The 27,141-nt window shown below is 41.9% G+C and overlaps 1 protein-coding gene across 1 annotated transcript in view; it reads right to left on the reverse strand.

The window, feature by feature from the left end:
- Positions 1 to 16,759: 16,759 nt before the first annotated feature.
- SLC24A3 (solute carrier family 24 member 3) overlaps positions 16,760 to 27,141 on the reverse strand; it is a 598,815-nt gene continuing 588,433 nt past the window's right edge. Inside the window, exons 16-17 of the mRNA XM_037057030.1 lie at positions 22,326 to 22,391; positions 16,760 to 18,676 (exon numbers count right to left, since the gene is read on the reverse strand). Of these exons, the coding sequence (XP_036912925.1) occupies positions 18,527 to 18,676; positions 22,326 to 22,391 (216 nt within the window). The 3' untranslated portion in view covers positions 16,760 to 18,526. The remainder of the gene's footprint in view (positions 18,677 to 22,325; positions 22,392 to 27,141) is intronic.

Raw genomic sequence — 27,141 nt, forward strand, 5'->3', positions numbered from 1 at the left:
TCCACTCTCTCTCAGGTTTCTGTCCCCTCTGCTGCTTCCCACAAGCAAATTGGGCCCTTCTGGTGCTGGTTCCCAGGTGTGTGGGCTCATGTACCCTCCAGGACTCCGTGGGTCTCTCCATTGAACTCTCCTGGCACCTTGACACCGAAAGTCTTTCCAATTGGTGCTTTCAGGCTCTAATTCCTGTCACTGGGGCCCTAGCCTGAGCGGTCTGTCTCACTGTTTGCTCGTTTGCTTGGTTTATCTCACTGTAAATGTGTGACCATGGACAGCCAGCCACCCTGTGCCCTCACTGGGTCTGTCTGTTGCCACCCTATGCCTGATATCCACCAACCGTGGCTTGCGCTCCTGGGTTGATCTGGCTGATCTTTCCTGCCTGACCCCACTCTGCTGCTGACTCTGCCCCTCTTACCTGTCTGGTTGAATGGTTCCTTGTTGTTGGACTTCCATACAGTTCAATTTTCTGTGTTTTGGCTGCTTTTTTGTTACTAAAACTTTGTTGTCTTTAAACTTGGTTGTGCGAGGAGGCACAGTGTTTCCACCTACACCTCCATCTTGGCCAGAAGTCTCCAGACATACTTTTTTAGTATGTACTTCCTGCATTACATTTGGTTACAATTTAGATTATACTTTAGTTGAATTTAGCCATTGATAAGTCTTTAGCCTAAATCAATGTTTGTTTGTTTAATCCACAGTGAGGCACTCTATATGCCCTTTCATCTCTAGACTTTCATCTTTTTTAATTCTAGGGAATTTTAGAACTTTTTCTTTCATGCCTTTTAACTTATCAACCTTCCACCTCAAATTCTCTCAGCTGCCTTCTTGGAGAGGTTCAAGATTACATCTTCCCATTGGTTCTTTGGCTGTATTAATCTGTTCTTTATACTATCTATCATTTTCTATATTCAAATATTTTTTCATATCTAGTATTTTTATTTATTTTCTTTTTATGTGATTTCTGATTCTTTTTATATGTTGCTAATTTCTTCCCCTATATTCTTAATACTTTTGTCATACGTATTTGAGATGTCTGATGTGGCCATTCCAGTGATTCTGTTTCAGAAGATGGTTTACATTTGCTGCCTTTTTGGGCAGTTGTTCTTCTCAGACATGTTGTATTTTGGCCTGAGAGCTTGCAGTACTCTGAAGGTACTGACTATTTAACTGACATAAGTATTGAGAAAGGGTCAAAGGTTAGCTCCCATCTACGTTGCTCCACATGAGTTTAAGTGTATGTTTTCTCTTACCACATAACAAATTAACATACATGTAGTGGCTTAAAAAACAGCATGTATTTATTAGCTCACGGTTTCCATGGGTCAAGAGTCTGGTTACAGTTTAGTTGGGGTTCCCTGCCTCAGGCTCTCACAAGGCTTCCAGGTGTTTGCCAGGGTTTTGGCCTCAGCCAAGACCTCAGAACTCTCATGCAGATTTCACTTCCTTACAGCTTTGTGACCAAGGCTCTTGGCTCTATGGAAATAAAGACCAACCAGATGAGAATAAACAAAAGCCATTGATTCAGAGTTTGCTAGAACAAAAGAGTCAGCCACCATCATTTGCATTTGGCAGAGACTCAAAGGCAGGCAGAGGAGTGGGAAAGATTTACAGTGGAAAAGGGGAGGCTTTAGTTCACTTGTGCCCTGATTGGAGGCTATTGGTCTGGGGAAGCTGGAGGCGGTCTAGCTAGCAGCCAGCATTCTATGTGACTGGTTAGGGAAATATTTTTGGCTTTCTCCAGTTGGTCTCAAGTTGGAAAGAGGGACAAAATGAGGAAGCTCTGAGTTACTAATCAAGTTCTGGTCATTTGGAACCAATTATTACAAAGATTATTTGGCTCCCTGGACCAATTGCTATAGATAGTGGTCTGAATTCCTACAATTCTGATTTGTAAATAGCACTGGCTTCATAAGCTAGTTAATGTAAATAATGGGTTGGTTTCCTGGGCTGGTCACTGCAGAATGTGGGTCAGATTTTTATTGCTACATAAGGTCTGGCCATTGTCTATTTGCATATTCAGTCTTCTAGTTCCTAGAGACTGCCTGTGTCTCCCTGGCACGTGGCCCTCTCCACAGGCTGTTCACAACAGGGTAGTCTACTTCTAAACCATCAAAGAGTGTCTCTCACTGTAATGCATTCTAGTAATCGGTGTTTTTATATGTGTCACTATATATTCACAGGAGTGACACCTTATATTTGCCATAATCTACTGCCTAGAAGCAATAGAATATTGCCCAAACTGGAGAGGAGATTATAGGGTATAATTCCAGGGGCAGAGATCACAGGGCATTTGGCCTCCCATTTGGGATTCTGCCTACCATAATGTGGGAGAGTATGATCCAGACCCTGGAGAACACTGCTGATCACTCCTGCTTGGCTCTGGGGTCTGGAAGAAGGAATGCCCGAGGGCCATTGGTCTCTGGGGCCTCAATAATGACTTCTCACTGAAGCAGCCTTTGTGCTGTCCTAGTATTCTCTAACACTTGTAACCAGGCTGTTATGGATGATTTCTGTGGGTAAAGGACTTCTACTGCTTCCTTTGTGTGTGGGTCCACTGGTTCCTGGTATAGGGTCTTTTAAAGACCTGCCATCAGGACTTTCAAAAGCACCCCAGGTGATGCCAGCACTCAGACCTGGATGAGAACCACTGATTCCATATCCAGGTAGCAAGGTGCTCACAGGGAATGGAGCTCACTCCTCCCTTCTTCTCAGTGAGGAAAGGGGAAGTCCCCAGTTTAAGTGGCCAAGACATAAAGAAGGATATGTGTGGCTTTTTCTCCGAAAGTCAAAATAATAAAAAAATATTAATTCAAGGATAGATTCCTTGCTTTTAGAAAACTTTCTAAGCTAGCAGTTGAAATTTCTTTTTGCTAGCACATTTTGCCTGTGTTTTTATTTTATAAGCAGCATTAAGAGAATGTTCTTTATAGCATTTATCTGGTCAGTTTTAGTTTATAAAGCTAAACTAAATGTACAGTAAGATTACTGTAGGGTGGGGCTGTCAAAGGATCTTGGAGCATGGAGGGGAAATTGAGACATGAGCTGGAGCCTGAAGGGTAGGCTCAGCTGGACTGAAAAATAACAAAGGGAATGGCAAGGCTGAAAGTATGGGGGTGGGACTGCACAAGTCAAGAACAGCTGAAACTATACCTCAATAAATACAGGAGAGGAGAGGCTGTAATGAGGACAAGCGTTTTCTGGCTGACTCTGTGAGAGAGCTTTTCCCTCTGTCCTTTTTTTTAAAAAGATTTTATCTATTTATATTTAGAGGGAAAGGGAAGGAGAGAGGGAGAGAAATATCAGTGTATGGTTGCCTCTCATGGGTCCTCTGTCATCTTTATCAACTACATATTTACTTTTACATGTGCATTCTGCACTGTAATCACAATTCAGTTTTCTAGGCCTTGTTTATAGATTGATTCTAAAGACTGAACATCAATAAACCAAACTGATATCATGATAACCAGAGTTCACTGTACAGCCTAGTAACTGGCTAAGATTATTTTTTTCTGTGACATTTAAAGAAAAATGTTTCCAGAATCAAAGTCAGATGAATGCTTTTCCTGTCCCCTTCCATTCCTCAAATTCATGATCATGTTACATTTCACCTTACTTTATATTTGAACCCTTATTTTCTTCAATAGCCCCTTCCATTCCAAGGTTTCTAATTGCCCCTTCCTTCCTTCCTATCTTCTTTTTAAAATTTTTTCTTGTTTATGTCATCAACAGAAAACACTTACCATTACATCTTCACAAATGTCCAGCCCTTCAATTATAGTAGCTGCTGCGAGGAGCTACTGTAATTGAAGGGTTTCATGTTCTCTGAAAACTGTGCTTGCTTCCAGAGGCTTCTAGATTTCTGCTTCCATCGGAATGGCTTATTCGCTGCATCTGTTAGGAACTAGATTCCTGAGGCTCTTTTTCTTTTACTTCTGGGGTAGATCAATTGTTTTCTAGATCTCAGGTCTTCTTCTGTTTACTTCCTCATTTTATCTCAGGAAGCACTCTGGGAGGCTTTTGCTGTGGGTATGTCTGAAAACATTTATTTTGCATTCATGCTTGACTAATATTTTGACTAACCGAGACACTTTAGGTTCAATACTTGTCTCCAAGTTGTAAAAGTCACAGGACTATGTTGGGGGTTGGCTCTTTCATCCATTGCTTTGTTTTTATTCATCAGTGTTCTCTTATCTGCTTTTTTCTTCATTAACTTTACTGTAATCTCAAAGTTCTGATGAGTATTATACAGATTTCATTGTTGTTACAGATTTAATTCCTCTTGTAGTCCTTTACTTTCATTTAATGGGACTTTAGGTGGGTAGGGAGTAAATGTATGTGATTAGTCTGCCATTTGGAACTCTACTTCTACAGACATATTATTTGGATATTAAAGGAAAGGAGGACCCCTGAAGACAGAAGGACTTGGAGATCCTTGACATACAATGCAGGGAAACGGGCTCTTACAGTGCTTACTGGTGGCCCGAGGAGGTAACATCAGGTAACTGTGTGTTCTGTTCTTAAGCAAACTATGACATCACTTTTCCAGTGAATGGAAATGATTGAGAATATTCTACTATATTATGGATTATTTCTATTAGGTCCATGTGTTTCCAGAGTATTAAGTAAAGGTTGGAAATAATAAGGACAGCTTACTATATGAACTCTAATTGTCTGATACTTCTGGAATGCACCTAGTGCCGGTTGGTAGGCACATCTTATAATTCTTATACTCCAGTGTACTTTGTAGTTGGTATGAGATGCATCCTAAACTTAAAAATGATGTTACTTATTTGAGTATGAAAGAATGAAAAACCAACCTATGATGGTTTTGCCCAGGCATTGTGTAAGTTTAAGCCCTCTGAAGGAAAGGTGTAAATGGCCTTGGTAAGTTTGTCTTATGATGAGGAATTATGGATTCCCTACTATATAGGATGAAGATCTTAGGGTAGAAGGTACTCTGCATTTCCTCTCCAGCAAAGTGGGTAGGCTTCAGAGTCCTCCCTACCCGACACAATGTGAGATCAGAAGAAATAGCTCTGAGGGATTGAGGCACATGAACCTAAGACTGCTCCCATAGAATTATCACACACCCCAGGGTGGCAGCAGAGACCTGTATGGGCCATTGAAGAAAAGCAGAGAAAGAAAGGGCATGTGAGCAGATGCAAGAGTAAATAAGTAATGCAAACCCTGGGCCAGACATCTCCCAGAATTGATTCCCCAGGCTGTGGACTGGGTCAGTGATGGGAGAGACCCAAGTTGACTAACACTTAGTTTCCTCCACTGCTCTCCCAAGAGGGCAGGTCTGCCATGTTTGGGAGAATCCCATCTACTGGCTCTTCTTTTGCTGATATCCAAAAACATGGCTCATGCAGCAAATTATTGCTGAGGATGATGGTGTTCCCAAGCTAGAAGCCCTTTGGGTGGACATTTGGTACATAGCAGAATGAGAAGTGGCCAATGTACACTTCAGCGTCCACATGCTCTGTGCCCTTACTGGTCTTCTAGATGTCAAAAGGCTAGGGCTATGATTATCCCCCGTACACCTTGGGAATGTCTGCTACTGTACAATCCTGAGTCCATCTTCTGCCTCTTCCAAAAGAGATTTGGCTTGTCCCTGTTGGAGCTGATGATTTATAGCAAGAGCCCTCACCTATTCTTCTGCCCACCCCTTGGCTTGGACTCTCAGTCTCCCTCCACCACGACATAAGAGCAAACTGGAGAAGTTGCAGAAGTCTGGGTCTCTCTTAGGTGCTCTATCCTCGTTAGACAGTGACCATCTCAATCCCGGTCTAAGCCTCATCCCACAAACCTATGATCAAACCCCACCTCTGGCAGAATCACAGAGATTTCTAGTCCCATCTTGGGGGCTTTGGAAGGGTTTGTGTGTAGGTTCTGGGCAGCAGTTTTGTGGCACTGCCTTTCCCGGTACTGCCTGGAATGGCTCTCCCATAGAAATGCTGTTTCAGAAGTGGCAAGCCTGGAGTGTCCTACTTGTCCTGTTTGCACTATGGCTCCACCCAGAAAGGGTCACAGAAGGCTTAAACAGTGTGCAATTTCCCCTTGTTTACTAAGAGTTATGAGCCTTTCCTATAAACAGTTAAGGTCCAATAAAAGAGAACTGATGTGTTGATAAATGTGATATTATTTCAGTGTAGTTATCTGAATCATCATTGGATTAGTTTCCCAGGGTAGCCATAACAAATTACCACATGGGGACTTAAAACAACACAGATTTATTCTCTCACATTTCTAAAGACCAGAAGTCCCAAACCAATCAGGATTGTTTCCTTCTTGGAGGTTCAAACTATACTCTGTTCCAAGACTCCCTCCTAGCTTCTTGGCCATCTTTGACTGGTGGCAGCACATCTCCAATCTTTGCGTCTATGGTCATATGGCATTCTCCTCGTGTATCTGTATCCACATTTTCCTCTCCTTACGACATCAGTTTTTGGATCAGAGCCCACCTGAATCCAGTATGATCTCATCTTAATGTGATTATATCTGCCAAGGCTCTATTTCCAAATAGGGTCAAATTCATAGGTAACAAGGGACAGAACTTGAACGTATTTTTAGGGGAAGACTCATTCAATCCACAACAATTATGAAAATTAATTAAAAGAAAATTAGAAAAGTAAAATACAGCAAATCTTGCTATTATTCTTTGAATGACAGCTGTGAAAATTTACTAGGTTTACCAAAAGCCACAACTTCTTCAGATACAGAAAAACTGGTATAAAAATATTTAAATTAGTGAGAAATGGAATAACAAATGCTCTTACCTCTCTTAAACTCCTAATTAATATATGCAAATAGAAAAAGAGTGTTAAACAAAATTAGTGCTCTATATGGTGAAACAGAGAAATTATATAAATACAAGTATGAAAAAATCAGTTCTCTTTCAAAATGATAACCAAAATTTGTCTCTTGTTTCATCTTGTTTTAAGGTGACAAAACTCATTGAAGGGAAAATAGTATTTGAGAATGAACTTTTGCCTTCATAATTCTTTAATTCCTTTTTTCTTTTTTAAACTATGGAATCTCCCAAGGTAGAAATTGAGGCTATGTCACATAAGCATTCCTATTTTACTGTCTCATGCGTGTATTGCATTAAAGTGAGAAACATCAGAGAACTTTAATTTATCTAAAAAATGAAACATAAATTTTGATTGAACCTAGTGGAACATTCCTGCTTCATCCTGATATGTCTGGAACACATGCTCAGCTCCATTTTCCCTGCTTTGTTTTTTTCAGCTTTGAATGAAGTGTGGGTGCCATGAAGCAGGAAAAAAGGCGTGTTGGCAAATGAAAGGAACCCACCTACTTTCATTAAGTTCCTTTAAATTAATATCTTATACTATATTGAGGGGAACTTCAAAAGAAGGCATTTCAGGAAGGGAAAGGCAATGCTTTTAATGAAAATTCCAGGAAACTGGAAGAATGTCAGGCCTGCTTCACTGAGAACTTGTAAACATGCATAAATAATAAATGATTTAGATTAAAAGTAATAGCAGCATCACATAATTGAAAGCAAGGCCAAGAGAGGGTTTAGGGTTAAGGTTAATTGTCATTTCAATGTCATACCTTGACATTGTTGCACAGGTCCATTCAAGGATTACTGAGTAATCAATGGGGTGTGTACTTCTGTCTGACTTACTATTATTCAGGTCTTAGAATGTTAACCTGTGGGTCTTGTCTGAAACAGGCAAATAACTTCTGTCAGGTAGAAAAGATCATTGTATGTTGTGGTTTGGTTGCCCCGAAATTCGTTAACCAGCCTTATACCCAGTACTCTAAATACCCAGGTCCTCAAAGTGCTCTGAACCAGCTTCGCCATCTTGCTGTTTTCCATGTTAGTGACTTAAATAGTCTTAAACTTATATTTATTGTCTTATCTTATTTTTGCATGAAAGTCATTCAGAAAAAACATTTTGAATATATACTTCAACACATTTTCTTTTTTACTTTTACCTGTATCCTTGGTTTGGGAGTAGAATGTAAGAAGTTGTTTGTCAAAGTGTTAATAGTGTGTTTTCTTGGGCCCAGCCCTTACTGGTCCTGAACAAATCTCCATGCTGCTTTGTTCTTATATGTGGGTAGAAGCATGTAAGATGCTAGAATAAAATATCCCATTTGTTTTTGTCTTGTGCTTATTTGCAAATTAAATTCTGTAATGATTGCTTTAAAATAGCTTTTGTATCAATATAAGAAGAGCAGTAGATGAACGTTAATACTGAATAATGGAGTACAATTTCTAAGGTACTTGGAATGGCCTGAACAGCTGTGAAAGAGGTATTTAAAACCAGTTCTCAAAACAAACCAATATGCTGTTTTGTATTTGGATTGGGGGTGCTAAAAGGGGAAGGAATACTGAGACAGCACGTCCCTAGGGAAGGAAAAGTCAACCCTATGGAAAGTTCAGGGGCTGTTGGTGCTAAGTGTCCAGAATTTGGCGTGTAGAGAGCTGTGATTAAATTACTTCCACAAGCTGCAGAAAGACCAATTTTCATTCTCATTCACACCAAGATGACTGAGATGATTACGCAACACCACCAACACAACATAAGACTGTTGGTGCTCCCCTGGGTGAAGAAATTATCCTGTGGACCGAGTCATTTGCTGCTCAAATTCCTGGCTGTGCTGCCGTCTGTCTTCTAACTTTACTGCCATCCAGCTGGGTCCTGATTATCACTTTCAGAAATCACAGTTTAAATGTCCTCCCAGTGGGACTGGGAGGACATTTAAACTGTAGTCAGTGTCCCCACTCTTACTACAAGAATTGCCGTTATATAAACCCTTCCCCTCCTTTTTCTGTTTTCTGCCTCCCTTTGCTAAATGCAATGATTTTCTTGGTTGAGCTATTTTTTAATTTAAAAATAGCTATTTTTAAAATAGCCTCAAAGGAGACAGTTCATTTCTTGCAAGTGAGGCAAAATCTGTGGGGCTTTTTAAGGAAAACTGTAGAATCAGTTCCCAATTCAATATGAATATGAGACAGATCAGCTTAGTTTATCAGAAAAACATAGGAATTTCCAGTACTAGTAAAGCTTTCTAAGCTATTGTAGCATATCTGATACGGGATGAATTTGAGTTAGTTGAGACACACCCTGAGTTAAATCTTGTCCCTTTACTTGAATTCTCTGTGGTTACTCCTTTAACCTCACCCAAATGAGGGCTTATTGGAACTAAAATATGACTGTTCTGTCCTCCAAATCCACTAACCCATCCCTAATTTCAAATGTGTTCCTGCCCATAAGCTGTGCCTGCCTCATTTGGCAATTCCTCAAATACACACTCATACCAGTGACAATACCAAGTGACCTCCTGGAAAATGGCGTCCTCTGGAGAGCAGAGCAGATATCCCTACTCACAGAGCTTCTCAAGCTTGAATGTTTGTACATATCACCTGTAGCCTGAGAGCCTGCATTTCTACCCAGCTCCCAGGTCATGCTGCTGCTGTGGGTCAGGGAGCATCTGTGAGCACAGCTGCTCTACGGTATGCCTCCACTTTCAGGGCAGCGGCCTCATGACCTAGGTCAAAGCAAAGGGGCATCCTCTCTACACTACAGAAGAAATGCTACTATCTTTGTCAGCCAGGTTGACCTTTAATATTCTCCACCTGCTCTGTCCAGTGTTGTAGCTGCAGGTTGCTCTTTAAATGTAAGTTTAATTTTATTACAGTTCTACAAGACTAAAATGTTTTTTCTTTTTTGATTACAGAAGGAGAGGAAGAGAGAGTGGAAAAGAGAGAGAGAGAGAGAGAAACATGAGTGTGAGAGAAATGTTTGGAAACTTCCCATATGTGCCCCAACTGTGGCGGGGGTGGGTGGGCGAGCTGAACCCACAATCTAGGTATGTGCCCTAACCTGGAAACAAACTTGCAACCTTTCAGTTTATGTGATGATGCTCCAACCAACTGAGCCACACCAGACATGGCAGGAGACTAACAATTTTATTCCTAGGTACTTGAGCCTTTTTCAAGTACTCAATAGCCATGTGTTCCTCATGGCTGCTCTGTGGGACAGTATAGATGCAGGAGGACATCACCAACATTGCAGAAAGTTCTACCTGACAATGCTATTCTATAGAAATTCCAGAAGTCTCTCTTTCTCGTCCAAGCTGTCAGTTCAAGGCCCATCCACATATTTTAGTAGCAAACACCCACAGGGCACTCTGTATTTCTTTTTGGATCTGCACAATGAAATATCCCAAATGGTCTTCCCAGGAGCCATGGCTCTGAACCATGGTAGAGACATCTGGGCAGCCCAAAAGATAAACAGATAATATAAATCAGGATTATTGAGGGTGGGGCCGAATTTGAGATGGGATCTCTTTACTTTCCAGAGCACTACATCACGACTTTAACTGTCAGAAGAAACTGTGAAGCATGACATTGATTTTCCTGATGGGGTGCAGAGGAAAGCTTACCACTGATTCTAAAAGGCTTTCTTGTTGCAGACTTCATTGTATAAATTGTGATACTTTCTGTTTAGCCAGCCAACCCATGTTAAAGGCATAGGTCCTTTCTGAGACAAATACTAAAATGGAGTTAAAATTTGAAATTGTTATAGATTCCTTTCAGAGTGATACAGTTCTGTTACTATGTTCATCCAAGCAAGGCACATTCAGAATCAATGCCTCCAATTAATTGATTGGCCTCATCTATAACAGAATTACTTCATTTATAGCAAATTTGCTTTGTTTGTAATAGAGGAGTGAATTTCTTGGTATGAATCTCGTCTATTCAAAGTTCTAGTTTTTCCTCCTAAGATAGTTCCTTAGTTAGCAGTTAGGTAACAGATTAAATTCTGCCTAGAAGCATAAAGTGGCTGCCTCTAACCCTGAGGGGTCTTGGGAATAGGAAAAAATACCTTGTATCCATTGTACCATGATATAGTGGGGCTCCCATTAGCACTGCCACCTGAGAGCATGTTTCTTGGTTGGAGATACGACCTCAGGAAGAGAGACTTAGGGAGGGATGTATAACATAGCATTGCCTTTGGGCTGACCACCCCTACACTGGCACAGGCCAAGCATACGATATTTTATTTCTGGAAAAAAAGAATTTCCCTTCCTCCCGTCTTCCTGAATGCCCACTGGATTATGCAAACCAATATCTTATTCCACTTATGACTCTAAGCAAAACTTTTAGTGGATATAAAAATGTGGCTTTTGCCATGTCATTTTTTACCACATTGTGTCCCCTGAGGTTCTTGTGGATAAGCCAAGAGCCCAAGCCATATTAGGGTCCAGCAATAGGCACAAATCAGGCTAATGCCTGACTCTTACCTGGGGTTAGCAATCATTTTCCACATGGAAGCTGACCAGGGCAGCCACCTGTCAATGGAGTTTTCTGAGTCCCAGAAAAAAACATATGGCTGGGGTGTTCTGCTCTTATTTCTGAGGCAAGACCATGGTGCAGGCATGTGCAATTGTCTGAAGCACTTGAGCTATAAAGCTCAACTTTCTGAGCCATATCTTTGTCGGATGGATTTGCATCAAAATAACATTTTTAGATTAGAAAGTTAGCTCTATATGTTACAGAACAGACCCGGGGGTGGTGATGAACAATACACTAATACCGAATGGACCCACCCTTGTGCTCTGGTGGTCCCTCCACCCATACTAGTTTTACCTTGCCTGTCACCAGGGAAAGATGGCTCTCAGTGCCCGAGATTGTTGAAAAGGAAAGGGATTGTTTATTTAAAAAGTTATACAGACTTAGAGTAATGACTTAATGTCCTCATTAAAGATACTAAAGTCCTTTAGAATACCCACAAACTCACAGTCCTTCCTTTTCCCCTTTGCCCAGTTTGCGGTATCATATCTCAGGAAAAGAAGTTGAAGTCCATGGTTCAGGCAGCCTCTCAGTTCCTGCGCCATCAGCTGTGTTGCTGCTGCAGTCTCCAGTTAACCCAAAACTACGTGGCACCTTCTCATTGCCTACCAGCAAGAATCCTTTCATCCCCTTTTTTCCAGGCAAAGTCTCTCCTGCTTCCTAAGCCATCTGGCAAAAGAGTGCACCCTAAAGCTGCACCGTCCCAACTTTCACCAAAGCCATGTGGTCCCAAAAGGCCCCAACATGGCTGCCATGCCTGGGTTCAAATCCCAGCACCAATTTTCCTCTGAGCCCCATTTCCAACTCCTCCCACAGTCACTTACACCTGCCAGCATTCCCATATTCTTCCAGCTTTACTGGGCTGCCATCGTAAGTCTGGGCAGGCATGGCCGCATGGTGTGGAGCCAATCGTCTCCAAGTTCTCACACAAGTGCTGTAACCCGGAGGAGTTGCCTCCCAGTTGCATCACAGGTTGAAGTCACTCCCATCCCCCTGACTCAAAACGTGGCCATAGCTATTTAACATATCTATGAAAACAGTTAAAGGTTATAGATATGTTAAATGACCGTTATCTGCAAAACTGTTGCTATTCAAAACAATTCTCAATGGCCCTGCTCCATGTGTCCCGTCCCCCAGCTCAGACTTGTCGGGGTGAGGACGTCATATATATATTTCTAATATTTCTTGGACACCCTGAGTTCTGGATATCATTACAAATCCCCATTTGGGGACCCCCTCTTGGCTGCACCCTATTACGTATATGGTTGTCATGTGAAAATAGGAGTTCACGTGCAGAAAATTTCTCCTATATTCACTGTTAATTCCTCTTACTGTAGTTTAGAACTAAATCTTTTTCACCTTGAATGAAATTGGTGGTTGTCTGCTCCCATGTTTACTGAGCTAATATTCCATCCAGAATCTTGGCTTTCCTGCATCTTTATCTGAAACCATTTATTTATTTTGATCTGATTCAGTTTTAATTTAAAAGTTGTTTTCAACTGGGAGGAGACATGCAGGATACCAGAGAATGTAGATAATGAAGAATTGAACATATATCTTTTTTACTTTCAACAGTCATAGATCTCAGTAGAAGTAGAAAGAAAAAAGAATTTTAAAACAGTGACAGAAACAGTCTATCTGTGTGTGTGTGTACTTTATATAAGCTATAAACCAAAGACATTGGTGGAGGATGGTGCAGGAAAAATGTGGCTTGGTGGGCAAAGGACATTATTTACAACAGTAGTCTTCACAGTGGGTCTCGGCATTGCTGGCAACTGGGAGTTGGTGAGAAATGCAAATTCTTGACTCTATCCTTAGACCTACTGAATCAGAAACTCAAGGATGGGGCCCAGATAGCTGTACATAAAAGATGAGTAAATGTGTAAGTGCATTTTTTTATATATGATGTTGAACACAATACTTAACTTTTAAGCAACTGGAGGAAACAATTCCACTTGATATGGCAGTAAATTTTTAGATATTCTGGAACTAGTATTTCAGGAACCTGTAACCAGTAGACAAAATAAATTCTAAAAATAAAGAAGTGGGCATTTGGTTTGATCCCATTAGTGGTTAGCATAATGGTGACTGAGCAGAGCACAGGCTTAGTATCTAGCATTTAATAAGCACATCTTCCTCAATCATATGAGAGAGAGAAAGCATCTGACTTATGTATCATAAAGAAAGATACGAAAGTAAGTGAATATATTTTTTTCAGCAAGAATTTAAAAATGTTAATTTTATGTCAAAAACATGTACACATCTCATTTTAGCTGACATACAGTCATGGATCATAAGTGCCTGAAAAACCATTTCAAGGAATGTGAGATTCTTTGTTACATTTCATTCTGAGTTTTGTATGCAGTTTTCTGGAGTCAGTCACTGGATTAAATTGTCTCAACAAGTCAGAAGATATGACATCACCAAATCCGGCTTTGAATAAACATGGAGTAATGTAAAGAAAAAATGTGATTCATGTAAATGTGGATGTGTTCATGTAAATAGTTCAATTTATGCTTTAAATGGCACATATGTCAAAATTATAGTCTTAAATCTTCTCTCTTATCTGCTACGAAAATGAAGACCAAAAACAAAATGAATATTAACTATGATTATTCATCATATTTAGAACCTCTACAACTTGGTGTTTGCTAAATTGACATTCAATGAAAACTTCTTCAGTTAACAGACTACTGGGTATACTTTATTAAGGAAATAAGTGTCCTGCAGTAAGCTATCTGAAAGATTTTGGTAGAGTTTTATTATTATGCCCTGTGTTTTTAAACTAAGCATAAAGTTCAATGTGAAATAAATGTCTTGCAGGCATTGCTAATCTCTGCTCATCCAGGGCCTTAGTTCCTGACTTTTTTGGCATCTCTGCAGGTGCCCAGATCTTTGGATGATGATGTAATAATGGATTGGACATGTGGGGTTTTTTTAAAAATCCTTCCCTGAGAACAGTTTTCATTGCTTTTAGAGAGAGAGGAAGGGAGAGAGAGAGAAGCATTGATTGGTTGCCTCCTATATGTGTCTGGACCTGGGGATTGCACACACCCATGCCTGGATAGTGGATTGAACCCCCAACCTAGGTATGTGCTCTGACCCGGGATCAAACTCACAACCCCTTGGTTATGGGAGGACACTTCAACCAACTGAGCCACACAGGCCAGGGTGACATGTCGACTTTTATTTATCAGAGAAAAGTTGGCTAAATCCAACCCATTCCTGCAGATGTATTATAATACACAGCTGGATATTTGGAAACATTTCAAAGATCCGTTGAACTGTTTTCATACAAGAGCTTTGGTGTCAGATAGATGTGTGTGTGTGTGTGTGTGTGTGTGTGTTGAACTATTATAGAAAATATCAAAATAAATGAGAGTCACTAATTAGTATGAGACTACTCATAATTCAACATGGAAATATCCCATCTATTTCAAAATAGTTGGTGAAAATGCACCAAAATATTTGGATAATTATCTATTAATGTGATAATTATGCTATTTTGAGAGGATGAAAATAAATCTTGCATAGAGCAACATCACAATCACCCATTTCCCACTTCTGTTTTTTTCTAACAATCTGAATATTTTCATGAACAATTAGGTAAAGTTCTAAGGCTTACATTTGGTTATATTTATTGCAAGTTGGATGCTATTCTCATTTTATGTGCCACAATTGAAAACTGCGTGGATTTTACAATATTATTATATCCTTTCCCGCTTTTCTTTTTAACACTTAGGCTTTTCTTTGAAGCCTGGGTGCTTAAAATGAGTTCAAATATGCGTGCACTGTTGGGATAGAAAGAGGCCCCAGCATGTAAATTTATGACTGCAAACAATAAATTTTGAAGCAACGGACTTAGTAAAACATAATAAGCAGCCTCCACTCTTTTAGGTACAAGTTTTATACCTATAAAAGTGTGCTCTCCCTAAAAAGGCAGGTCAGCACTTTTCTTTGGGACGGGGAAAAGCCATCTAGAAATATCCCACTGTGGTATGTCAGTGTACCTGAGGCCACCTGAAGGGCATGTTTATGGACAGCAGCCCTGGACCAAGTTGAAAAACACAATTCCCAGAAAAGGAAGATGTTCTGGAGGTACCTTCTTATGGGGTCAACTAGGACGTGTTCCGGAGGAGGTGCAAGCTCCAGTGTGTGTCTTCCCTTGTTTAGGGTCACAGAGATGCCCCCCTTTTGCATGAGATCACAGCCTGGATAGTTGACTGAAACCAGAACATCTCAGAAAATTACTGAGAGGGTTTTTCTGATGATACTGACAGGTTTGGGATATTGACAAAAACTTCTTATCTCACACCCATCTCAATCCCTCCCAAAGGAATCCAGCACAGTGGGAGCCACACAAACAGTGACGTCAACAGTTCTGCACCACTGATGGCCAGCTCATTTAGAACCACATTCTCAACAATTCAAGACACAAATTGGACAAATGTTCATTTCAGAAAGGAAACTTTCGCAGTTCTTAGGCTGCCAGTCATTGTGCATGGAGCATGGAAACTTTTTATCTCCTCCCAGAATTTTGTCTCTGACACAAATGATCTGGTTTCTAAAGATTTCACAGCAAATATGGTTTTTAAAAAATCAAACTTCAGATCAAATTGATTAGAATAAAACTAATTAAGACTAATATAACAAAATATGTCATGTAAAAGGACCTTATGCTTTGTAAGCACCAATCAGCATAATGAAAATTTCCTCTCTGATGTCCAGAATATATTTACAAAAATGCACAGATAAGGTAGTAAAACATTTTTAGACATAAACACTCAAAATAAAGCCAAGTATCTAGTATTTTTCTATCACCTGGGAATACATTTTTAAATACAGTTAAATAAATATTGGTGCTATTTTTCTTTTAGTTTCTATAAATTAATGAATGATGACTTTCAGGTGGAAACCTGACTTGTTCATTCATCTCAGTTCACTTTGAGATGTGGGTAATTATTCCTTAAGGGTCATGCAGGACAAGAACATGACTTCTTGTGACTAAGTGTTATTGTTTCTTTTAAGGAACTGGGCTTGGGGGAAGTCTTAATTTTCACAATTGAAAACTAGCAAAATCAGACTGGATGGTGACCTTGAGCACTGCTGAAGGACATTAGTACTGGCATGCTCTTCCTCCCATGTCCAGCTGAAATAAAGAATCCTAACATCATATCACATGTATTCTATAGGACAACAGGTCTAAAGACAATTCAAGATTTAGAGGGGATCCATGATTTACCACTTCATGCTTGTAACCCACCAGACATTTACCAGATTCCCAGATGAGTCCACCCAGAAACAGAGGGCAAATACCTGGCCTCTTGGTGACTGCAATCTTCTTCCCTTGCAGACGTACTCCTCAGTTTCAAAGAGACAACACTCCAGAATCCAAGGAGAAAGTAATGTGCACTGATCAAGGAAGGATACCGAACAGAGAAGTTTATTTTACACTATCTGTCCAAGAAAACAATTGCCATAAACCAGTGCAAAATGTGCAACAGAATCAATAAGTGTGTCTTAGCTCTGAGAGCCCAAATTGGTGATTTTCCTCTCCCCGTCCTCCATCAGGCAGGTGCCCCATTGGCTAATGCTCACCTTGTTTCACACTCTTGACAGAGACATTCAACCAATTTGTAGCAGGTTATTTTTTACAATTCATACCAGAATGTGTACAAGGGACAGGGAAAACCATACCGAATGGATTATTAGTGATCAGTGCTTAAAGTAAATATAGGGGGAGCGCGGGCAAGAATCCACAGTTTCAATAAATACAAGTGAAACAAGCATGGGTGGGTCTCAACTGGTGGAATTAGTCTGCATAATAATTCAGCATCATATAAAATCTAGCAGGGCTGTTGAGCAGTGATTGGCTACAACGTTCACAATAACTTATGCCCTTGAGCGAGTCTGCATTTAACACATTCTATGGTTTCAAAGATGTCAGTTCTGTTTTCTCCTTCCCTTGCCATCCTTCCAGGAGGGGATGGGTGGAGCCGGGCAGCTCGGCTGTGGCATCCTAGAGGAAGGACACTGGCCCAAGAGCCAGCTGTCAGGGTCCAGTGTACTCAGTACCAAGTGGCAAATTGGGACTTTATTGACGATGTCTGTGCAAAGTGTGCTTCTCTCCATTTTCCAAGAAACCAGTGTCTGTAACTCCTGCACAGAAAGCAGTGGTGGCCTCTGAGTCACTCCCTGTCACCCCAAATGTCAAGCCATGAGAGCACATCTTAGGTACTCACAGGTTGGGAAGCTTCTGCTGCCAACTGCCTGGCACATCACAGGTGGATGTTTAACCAGGGCCCCTCGACAAAGACCTCAGGCAGGCCAGAACTATTGCTTGAGAGGCTAGAAAGAACCTAGTGAGAAAGTGAAGGTCATAATGGACATGTGGGAAGCTGTCTTCTTTCTCAGAAAAACTTGTACCCCCTAGCCAACACCTACAGGACTCTGGGGGCATCCTTGGGTAGGAAATGTCATGTATCTGTTTCCAGTGGCCTAGCTCACTTGTTCCTCTAATAAGCCACAAGATCTACACATGTTCCAACATGCATGGGGTTTGATCCCAAGACAAGTGGGGACAACCTGTGGATCACCCACTAACCCAGAGCCCAGCAGAAGGAGGCGCAAGAGGAGCTGTCTCCATCTCTGGAAGAAAAGGAGTGAAAAGGAGAGCCTCTCCTCCCTCACAAAGTGAAGCAACTCCCAAAACCTAGTAACCTAGGAACCACCTCACTACATAACAAAATCCCAAACACTCCCTATAATCGATGTACCCTCTCCTCACCAACTATTTAACAGTCTCAGGTCATAAATTATGTCAGTCTTTCATCCAATAACTTAAAAAAGTAGGAGGGATTGTAATAAGTTTTGTCTGGCTCGGGCCAGTTAGCAGCCAGTTCTAGAATCTCAGTCACTGTTCTGGAGCTTGAAAATTCAGGTGGATGGTGAAAGTCTTCACATAGAGGTGGCAGGAAGGGGTGGGCAAGAGGGGCTGGGTGGCAGGGAGAACATGAGGAGGTGGAGGAGGGAAGGGGCAGGGGGAGCCTGAGCCACCCAGGCGGTGCGGAGGCTGGTGAACAGTGCGGGCGAGATGGAAGCCCCGGCCCTGGGGGCCCCTGTGACTCGGTGTGCATCCGGGTCTTGTATTGCACAGAAAAGAAGGAACTGAGCCTTGGCAGGAGGCCTGGTAGATCAATGTTCCCCACACATGGGCAAGTTCACGAAAGTGAACACGTTGAACTCTGTCATGATGGAAAAGCACAGGAACACGCCATACAGAAAAAGGCACCCACATCCGAGCTTCTTGTCCAGCTGCCACTTGTTCAGATGAACGCCAAACACCTGCAATACACAGAGGGGTCAGAGGGCAGCAGCCAGAGGGTCAGGCAGGGCACTAATTCTCTCTGGGCCCACAAAGTCCATATCTCACATTGCAGAATGTAAGAACACCAAAATCAAGAAGAAGGGAGGTCAGAACCTGCTGGCTGTGGGAAAGTCACTTTAAAAAGTCATGAGGATGGGAGTAACAAACATAGTCAAAGCAGCCTCCACTCTTACCCTGGATTCCAGCCCTGCACTGCTCTGTGCTGGCACCACCTAGGCTGACACTTCACCCTCTTGTCCCAAGCAGACCCTGGTTCCCCCTGAGGACACCAGCCCACAGATGGTGGCTGCATCTCTTCAAGTTCCTGTTTCTGGAGGCCAGGAGGTTGTTCTCCTTGCTCCTCATTGCTGCTTCTATACCCTTTTCCTTCTTTTCTCCTGGAAAGCACTGGGCTTGGAATCTAAAATCTCTGGACAGTCATTCTCTACTCTCCCAGGTAGAGTCAACCCTGGGTGCTCCTGGCATTCTTCAGAGCCATAGGTTCCTGCTCACTGCAACACCTGTCACTGGCACGCCTGCCGTCCTTCTTTGTGATTTAACTATCCACCAAGAGGATCTTCCCAATACCATTTATCTGAGTTCTTGTCCTCCACCCTATCTTAGTCCTTCACTCCCATGCCACACCCTTGACCTGCACTATAACGACTAGCTACATGTGGCCATCCAGATTTAAATATAAATCAAGTAAAATTAGAAACTCAGTTCCTCACTTGCACTAGCAACATTTCAAGTGTTTAATATCCACTGGAGGCCAGTGGCTACTGTCCAGAGCAGACAAATTGCCAGCATTGTGGAAAGTTCTACTGGACAGCCCTGCAGTCTAGAGCTTGTCAAACATCCCACTTTCTGCCAGCAATCTCTTGTCTTTCCTGCTTGCTCTATTTTGGTACCCCAACTCGTGCAACACTGAAGACCCCATGACCCAAAATTCACTGGAACTACCACTGTTGAACTGCACCCATCTTGTACCCCTTCCCCTACAGCGCTATCATCACTCCTGGCATCCACCTCATTCCTTGGCCTCTCTAGCTTTGTNCAGTCTAGAGCTTGTCAAACATCCCACTTTCTGCCAGCAATCTCTTGTCTTTCCTGCTTGCTCTATTTTGGTACCCCAACTCGTGCAACACTGAAGACCCCATGACCCAAAATTCACTGGAACTACCACTGTTGAACTGCACCCATCTTGTACCCCTTCCCCTCCTTACCCCTCTAAGTTCCTCCAGCAATTGCTATAGTCACTATAGTCACTACAGTGCTATCATCACTCCTGGCATCCACCTCATTCCTTGGCCTCTCTAGCTTTGTTGTCCCTGCTGGCTAAGCCACAACCCTTTGGTTCAAGCCAAGCTCCCATCTACTCCAGGCTGCTTCCTTGCAGCTGACCCAGGCTGGAGGAGAATGCCAGTCAGGCGGATGGGTCTCACTTTAAATTTAAGACCACAAATCTTAAGTGGGCCATAATGCCTTATAGCAGTCATCCCAAATTTCCTAGTCCTCCATCTCTCCCTTTCCTCTGTGGCTATTTCACACATCTCCTGTCTCCTCAAAACCCCAACACTCCCTTCTCTACTCTCACTCTCAGCTCATGATCTTGTTCTTATTTCCCAGAGCTCCCACCACCACATCGACTGGCCTACCTTTTCTTGTGTTAGGACCCACCGTCCACGTCCTGTCCACGACCCTGTTCATGGCCCACTCCTCCACATGAGCATGACACCCTGCCATCTTGTGCTGCTAAAGGAAGTGATTCCAGCAATTGCCTCTTTAATCTCCATCCCCCCACCCCACTGCTGGATTATTCCAAATAGCACACAAAAATGCTGCTAGCTCTCTCATCTATACTTTTTCTGGATTTCCATTCTTGATTATGCTATTCTTCGGTAGATCTGCCTGGGTTTTCTACCAGATGCACCGGAGCTGAGTTCCCTCCGTGCTACTCTGTCACCATCTTCCTGACCCCTGGATTTCCATTCTTTCCTTGCTTTATAGCAAGGTAACTTGTAAATGTTATAAATAGAAGCTGCTGCCAATTTTTTTCCTTCCATTCTCCATTAACTTATTCTACTCAACCTCTGCCCCATCACTTTGCAAGCCACCTTGTCAAAAGAACTGATGATTCTCTATTTCTAACCCTAATGGTCAATCCATCTTGAAGCATTGTCTCTACATAGCTTCTGGTTGTCACACTCTTCTGGTTTTGGTTTTCCTCTTACTCTCTGAATGCTCTTCCCTGTTTCTTTTGGGGTTTTATCCTCATCACCCTGACTCAGATCTTGGGGCTCTTTTCCTTTCTGTCTATCTATGCTCATTCGCTTGGCGAACTCATCCAATTGCATGGCCTGAAACACCATCTATATTCTGGTGTCTCTAGCTTGGACATTTGTCCTGAGCTCAGATTGATCATTCCAATAGCTTTCTTGTCCTTTGAATGTCAAATAGGCACTGCAAGCTTATGTTTGAAATTGTTCTTATTCTCCAAACTAATTTCCCTTCAGTCTTTTGACAGTCTCATTCAGTTAGCCCAGGTAGTGGTTAGCCACATTTCCTTTAAATTGCACAACTATGCACAGTGCAAGAAGTAGGTTGCTATGAGTATGCGCTCCATCAGACAGCTTTCTCCCCCATCATTTGGTGTCAACTTCTCTATTATCATCAGTACAATGGAGCTAATATTACTGACTACCTCATGGGGGTGTGATGAGCTCCAAAAGAAAAAATACATGCATAACATTAAGCACAATGTGTGGCTATTATACATATCATAACCCTAAGTTACATGGCCTGAAAAACCTCTAAACTATAAGAGAATAAATTATACAGATTTTCACTTTTGTGTAAGGCAGTATTAACCTTGATATTTGACTCCCATCTTGATGTTGTAAATTACCTTTCCTACTTCCTGCCTGTACTTCTGAATTCCAGTTTTCTGTCATATGTATGTTAACATGCTGGATATAATTTACTTAACATTTATTTGAAAATTTCAGGAAAAAACATACAGTGTCTCAATGTTTAATGTGGAAATTCAACAGCATACTTGTATGTTAGTGGATGCTTTGTATGGGTAAATCCATGTGTTGGTACAAATTTGTTTGAACCATATGTGTCAGTTGGGTTGGGGTATTAAATTATACAAAGGGATATAAAAAATGGCCATGATAGTAGAATGGCATAAAAGTGAACTGTCAAGAAGATATATTCTTAGTTGCTGAGTATTGGTCAAACCCATGGATTTATGAAGATGTTTAGTAAAGTGGAATAGTCAATTAATTGAAATATACCCTTCTGTGACTAATTTTTCAGAAAAAGTGGGATCTCCTCTTTGTTTTTGATAAAATAATTTGTGTTTGACATGAGACAAGGCCATGCTTCTGAGAGGAGGCTGCCTCTTTTCAGTACGAGAGAAAGGACTATAGTGGGATGCCGGGGTCCACTTCTAGAAGAAACAGTCACAAAAAAGACAGAACATCTGGAGGCCAATTGTCCTGATCCACCGGGAGGCCAAGCCCATCTGGTATCCAAACAAACTCTGTAGCCAGGGAACCCCAGGGGGTGTGGGGAGGGAGAACAGGGGAGCTCAAAGTGAGGAGAAAACTGTAAACCTACCGTGACAAAGACAGAGGCCAGCAGCAGGCCCACAGAGTAGATCAATCCCCTGCTGTTCAGACGAATCTGTAACAAAAGGATCAAACAAAATTAGCCTTCTGAAAAGTCATGTTTAGTGTGGGGCACTCAGGGACCTCTGAATGAGTCCAAATATCTCCTCTAGGGAGGAAAACAAAAAGTGGCCTCTGCATCCAGGCTATGCAGCTTGTAGTAAAAATGTAAACTTTCCTAAAACACCTTGTGTATGTCCTGTTCTGGTCCACTCTCAGCCCAGTCCCATGCTTCCCTCCAGTAGTGGTGGCTGCTGGACTGCCCATGGTCACTTGAATTCTCCATGTGTATTGCCTGATCCTTGTTGCCCACAAGGCTTCCCTGTGGACCTCATCTCCAGGGAGATAAGTTTTACAGCATGGGTGATGGAGCTATATTTTGAACAATATTGCCTATGTTTTTCATCTCTTTTGCATTAAAACGTCTGTGAGCTTCACCCTAACTTGATACAAATAGGTGAGTGAAGGTTGTTATTATGAGCAAGCAAAAAGATTTAACATTCTGTTTCTGATATACATAAAAGAATTTTGTTTGGTTTATTTTTCACAATAGTACAGTGTGGCTAATAGCCAAACTTTGTAGAGAAAGAAAGAAACAATTTTTGGAATTATTATAGAATGATGCTGTCCAGTGGAACTTTCTGCAGTGACAGAAATGTTCTACATCTGTGCTATCCCATATAGTAGCCATTAGGAACTTGTGGCTGTTCAGCACTTGAAATGGGGCTCATGAAGCAGAAGAACAAAAATTTTAAACTTGTCTTTAATAAAGTTAAATTCACATTTAAAAAGCCACATGTGATTAGTGGCTACAGTACTAGACAGAGCCAGTGGAGAATATTAAAAGTCAACCTGGCTGACAAAGATCATAGCATTTCTTCTGTAGTGTAGAGAGGATGCCCCTTTGCTTTGACCTAGGTCATGAGGCTGCTGCCCTGAAAGTGGAGGCATACCGTAGAGCAGCTGTGCTCACAGATGCTCCCTGACCCACAGCAGCAGCATGACCTGGGAGCTGGGTTGAAGTGCAGGCTCTCAGGCCCCACCAGACCTCCTGTATCAGAAACTGTCAGGGGAAGGGGGCATCAATCTGTGTTTTAACAAACCCTCCAGGGGCTTATAACTACTGACTTAGAGAAAGTATTATACTAAGTCTAGATTTGGTTCTTGGGATGGGCCTTTGACTTTCAATTTTCACCAGTTCCCTTGAAAAGTCTTATGTGTATCTAGTTTGGAGACCACAACCCTCCCCCCCCCCCCCACCAATGTACACCGTGCTGCTGCGAGTCAAAGGTTCACCTGTGTTCACAGAAAGAAAAGCAAGGCAGGTTGATCATTTACATCAGAGAACAAAGTGGTGATCATCAGAAGGAGTGATTTGGGGTCCTTCTGACATGGTCTAAGGTCATGCTTTAGCAGTTCATTGAGCAGTTCATTCCTGGAGTGTAGGTATGGCAACAAGTGGGTATTTCTCTGTAGGTGGGTGTACTTGATTCATCATTTGGTGACAGAATACCACATTCCCTAAACAACCAACCCTTTTTGTGTGAACAGGGAACATAACATCTCACTAAGCAATGCTCACTGGACTCTTCCCTCTGCCTACACAATCAGTGTGAGCTAAATATCTGTTTGGCTCCAACCACCAAATGCCTTCCTAAGAACAAAGGACTCAAATCTTATCTCCAATGGGTTGACCCAGGAAATTCAGCGTGGAAAAATGAGGAATCAGCCACTCCATCCAGCTGGTAGCTGAACTTCCTGCTAACCTTCAGCTTGACTGTGGATAGTGTTTCCTCCTTTTATCAGCTTTGATTGAGTAAAGAGGCTAATATCCATGAGTACATTGCAAATGTTTATGCTAAAAGAGATTCTCTGCCCCCAAAGTATTCTGTCCCACTGACTCTGACAATCCCATATGTACCCTGGCCAGTGTCTAAGGGGAGAGAAGGGCTCCTCAGTCAAGATGCAGCTCCATGCAGAGTGAGGAACAGTCTGCTGAAGCTGTCCTCAGTCACATGGTCCTTGGGTTAACCCTGAAACTGAACACACTCAGAAACCCTTTGGGCTCTTCATTTTAATGCTGCATGGACTCTTCTAAGAATGAAGCCAGTGCACTCCCAGCCCATCTCATTCTCTGAGCTCCAGAGTCGAATCCATGCCAGCAACAGTGGGTGAGTAAAATGATTTCCTGCCCTTAAGAAAGTGAGAACCAGTGAGAGCAAAGCTGCAAACAGGAAAATTTTTTGGTGGAGCTTTTTCAAATTAACCATGTTCAAACACAGCTTTTGACTTTTACTTTTCCTACAGTCACATGATGTCCTAAAGAACAATGCTGCTAAAATTCTAAACATGGCTCTAAATACTAAATACAATTAATTTTTGTGTGGTTCCTGAATATTTTTCACCTTTTCTCTGCAGCTTCCTTTGGTAATGGGCTGGCTCATGTGCCCAGGGTTGTATTTGTTTGTAATTCTTTTTTAAAGATCCTCACCTGAGGACATTTTTTTTTTCATTGCATTTGGAGAGAGAGAAGTGTGTGGGGTGGTGGGGGGAGAGAGAGGGAGAATGTGAGAAACATTGGTTATTTGCCTCCCATACACATGCTGACTGGGGATCGAACCTACAATCTTTAGGTGCACAGGATGACATTGCAACCTACTGAGCCACATCAGCCAGGGCTTGTTTGCCATTCTTAATTAGGGACCTGGGCTTGTAAAGCCTGTACTGATTCCTTGCTATCTGATTCCCACACTTCCACATGGAGGGACAGTCAGGAATTGTACTCCTTCAGTTGCCTCTGGTCCAACTCGAAAGCTTCGTAGCCACTGGAAGCCATGGGTGGTTTGGGGCAGGAGCTGGCAAACTATGACCCATGGGCCAAATCTGCCCCAATGCCTGTTTTTGTAAATAAAACTTTATTGGCACTCAGCTCACTCATTAACATATTGTCATAGCTGTTTTCATGCTACAATGGCAGAGCTGAGTAGTTGGACAGAGACTGTATGGCCCATGGCCCACAGTGCTTAAAACATTTCCTCTCTGTCCCTTTCCAGAAAAAGTCTGCCAACCCCTGGTTTAGGGCATAGGCTCAGTCCCAGCCTCCTGGTCTCTGAATCCCTGCTCAGTTACTCATTTGCTGTATAGTCATGGACAAGTGAGGATTTGACTTCCCTAAGCCTGAGATTTCTGATGTCCAAAATGGAAATAATACATCTCCCACCTTATGGGGTGGTTGTGAAGATTACCTGAATTGATCCAGGTTAAACATGAGCAGGATCTGGTGGAGAATAAATGATCAGTAAATATGAGCAGTTACTCTCCACCCAGTCAGGAGCTTCCTATGCCTACTTCCCTGGCACCCCTGGCTGCTCCTTTCTATAAATGATGAACATGAGCAGAGTGGGGACCATGTCTGACTTTATCCTCTACCTGGCACAGGTCTGAGTGCAGACCATGTGCTTAGTATGTTACTGATAAATGAATAATGAGTACTCTTGAGGTAGCATTTCAAATGTGGTTTATAAAAGGGCCATTGTTTCTGTGGGGCAGGGTGGACTGGTTAGAGAGAGGCTAGCAGCAGGGAGACCCTGGATGCCACTCCTGGATGATGCTCCAGAAACAATGTGGCCCCAGGTCAATATTCGCTGTCTCCTGTCTCAATTTTTTATGAGTGTGTATAGCTTTTTTCTCAACATTTATTTTGAAAGTTTTCAATGATTCAATCAAGTTGAAAGAAACAGTCTTATTTTTATTTTTCTAATTTTTGTTTAACTGTTCTTTTTATTATTATTATTATTCACTTAAAAATTTTTTACTGTTGTTCTATTACAGTTGTTGCAACTTTTCCCCCTTTACCCTTCACCACCAATCCCACTCCCTGCTTCCACAGTCAATTCTCACACTGTTGTTCATGTCCGTGGGTCATTCTGAAAGACACCATCTTATTTTTAATAAACTGCAACATAAGCTTCAGATGCTAGTACACTTCATCTCTAAACACTTCAACTGGCACCTGCTGACTGTTAAGTAGGGTTCAGTTGTAGTTCATGGATCTTTTACTTTCAGGTACAAGTTCCATATGGTAAAATTCACAAATCATAATTTCACCATTCAATGTGTTATGAAAAACATGTGCATCCATGTAACCCAAATTACAGCCATGACTTACAGCACTTCCATTCCCCCCAGGAAGTTCTCTTGTTCCCTCTGTCTCACCCAGGGGGAGGGCAATCACTGCTCTAAGTGTCTCTGCCATAGGTTGGTTTAGTCTGCTCTGGAAACTTCATATAAATGTAATCCTAGAGTGTACACTCTTTTATGCAAGGATTCTCTTAAAGACTCCTTCATGTTTTTCATTGTGTTAACAGCTTATTTCTTATACAGCGTAAATATGCTACAGTTTATTTAACTATTCTCCTGTTAATGGACATCTGGGCTGCTTTCAGCTTTGGGCTATCAGCAAGTATTGATTTTATAAGTCACAAACAAAATGAAAAGAGACCTACAATAACCCCTTCTCGCCAATAAGAGAACTACGAATGAATAGAATAAACACAGCCAGGGACTCTACTGAGACTTCAGAGGCTTGCTCTCATACCCTAGCATCCTGTCTGTAGGTGGGCACCTGCAGCCTCTCCAAACTGCAGTTCACCTTTCCCACCTCAGCATGCTCCCATTTCATTTTTGGGACCTTCTGTCTAGTCAGTTGGGACACTCAACTCTTTCCCACTTCTACTCTGCCCATCCCTCCCAAAGTCCTTTCACCT

The sequence above is a fragment of the Sturnira hondurensis genome, unplaced genomic scaffold, assembly GCF_014824575.4.
Source record: "Sturnira hondurensis isolate 20B ecotype Veracruz unplaced genomic scaffold, ASM1482457v3 Scaffold0009244, whole genome shotgun sequence".
NCBI classification, from domain to species: domain Eukaryota; kingdom Metazoa; phylum Chordata; class Mammalia; order Chiroptera; family Phyllostomidae; genus Sturnira; species Sturnira hondurensis.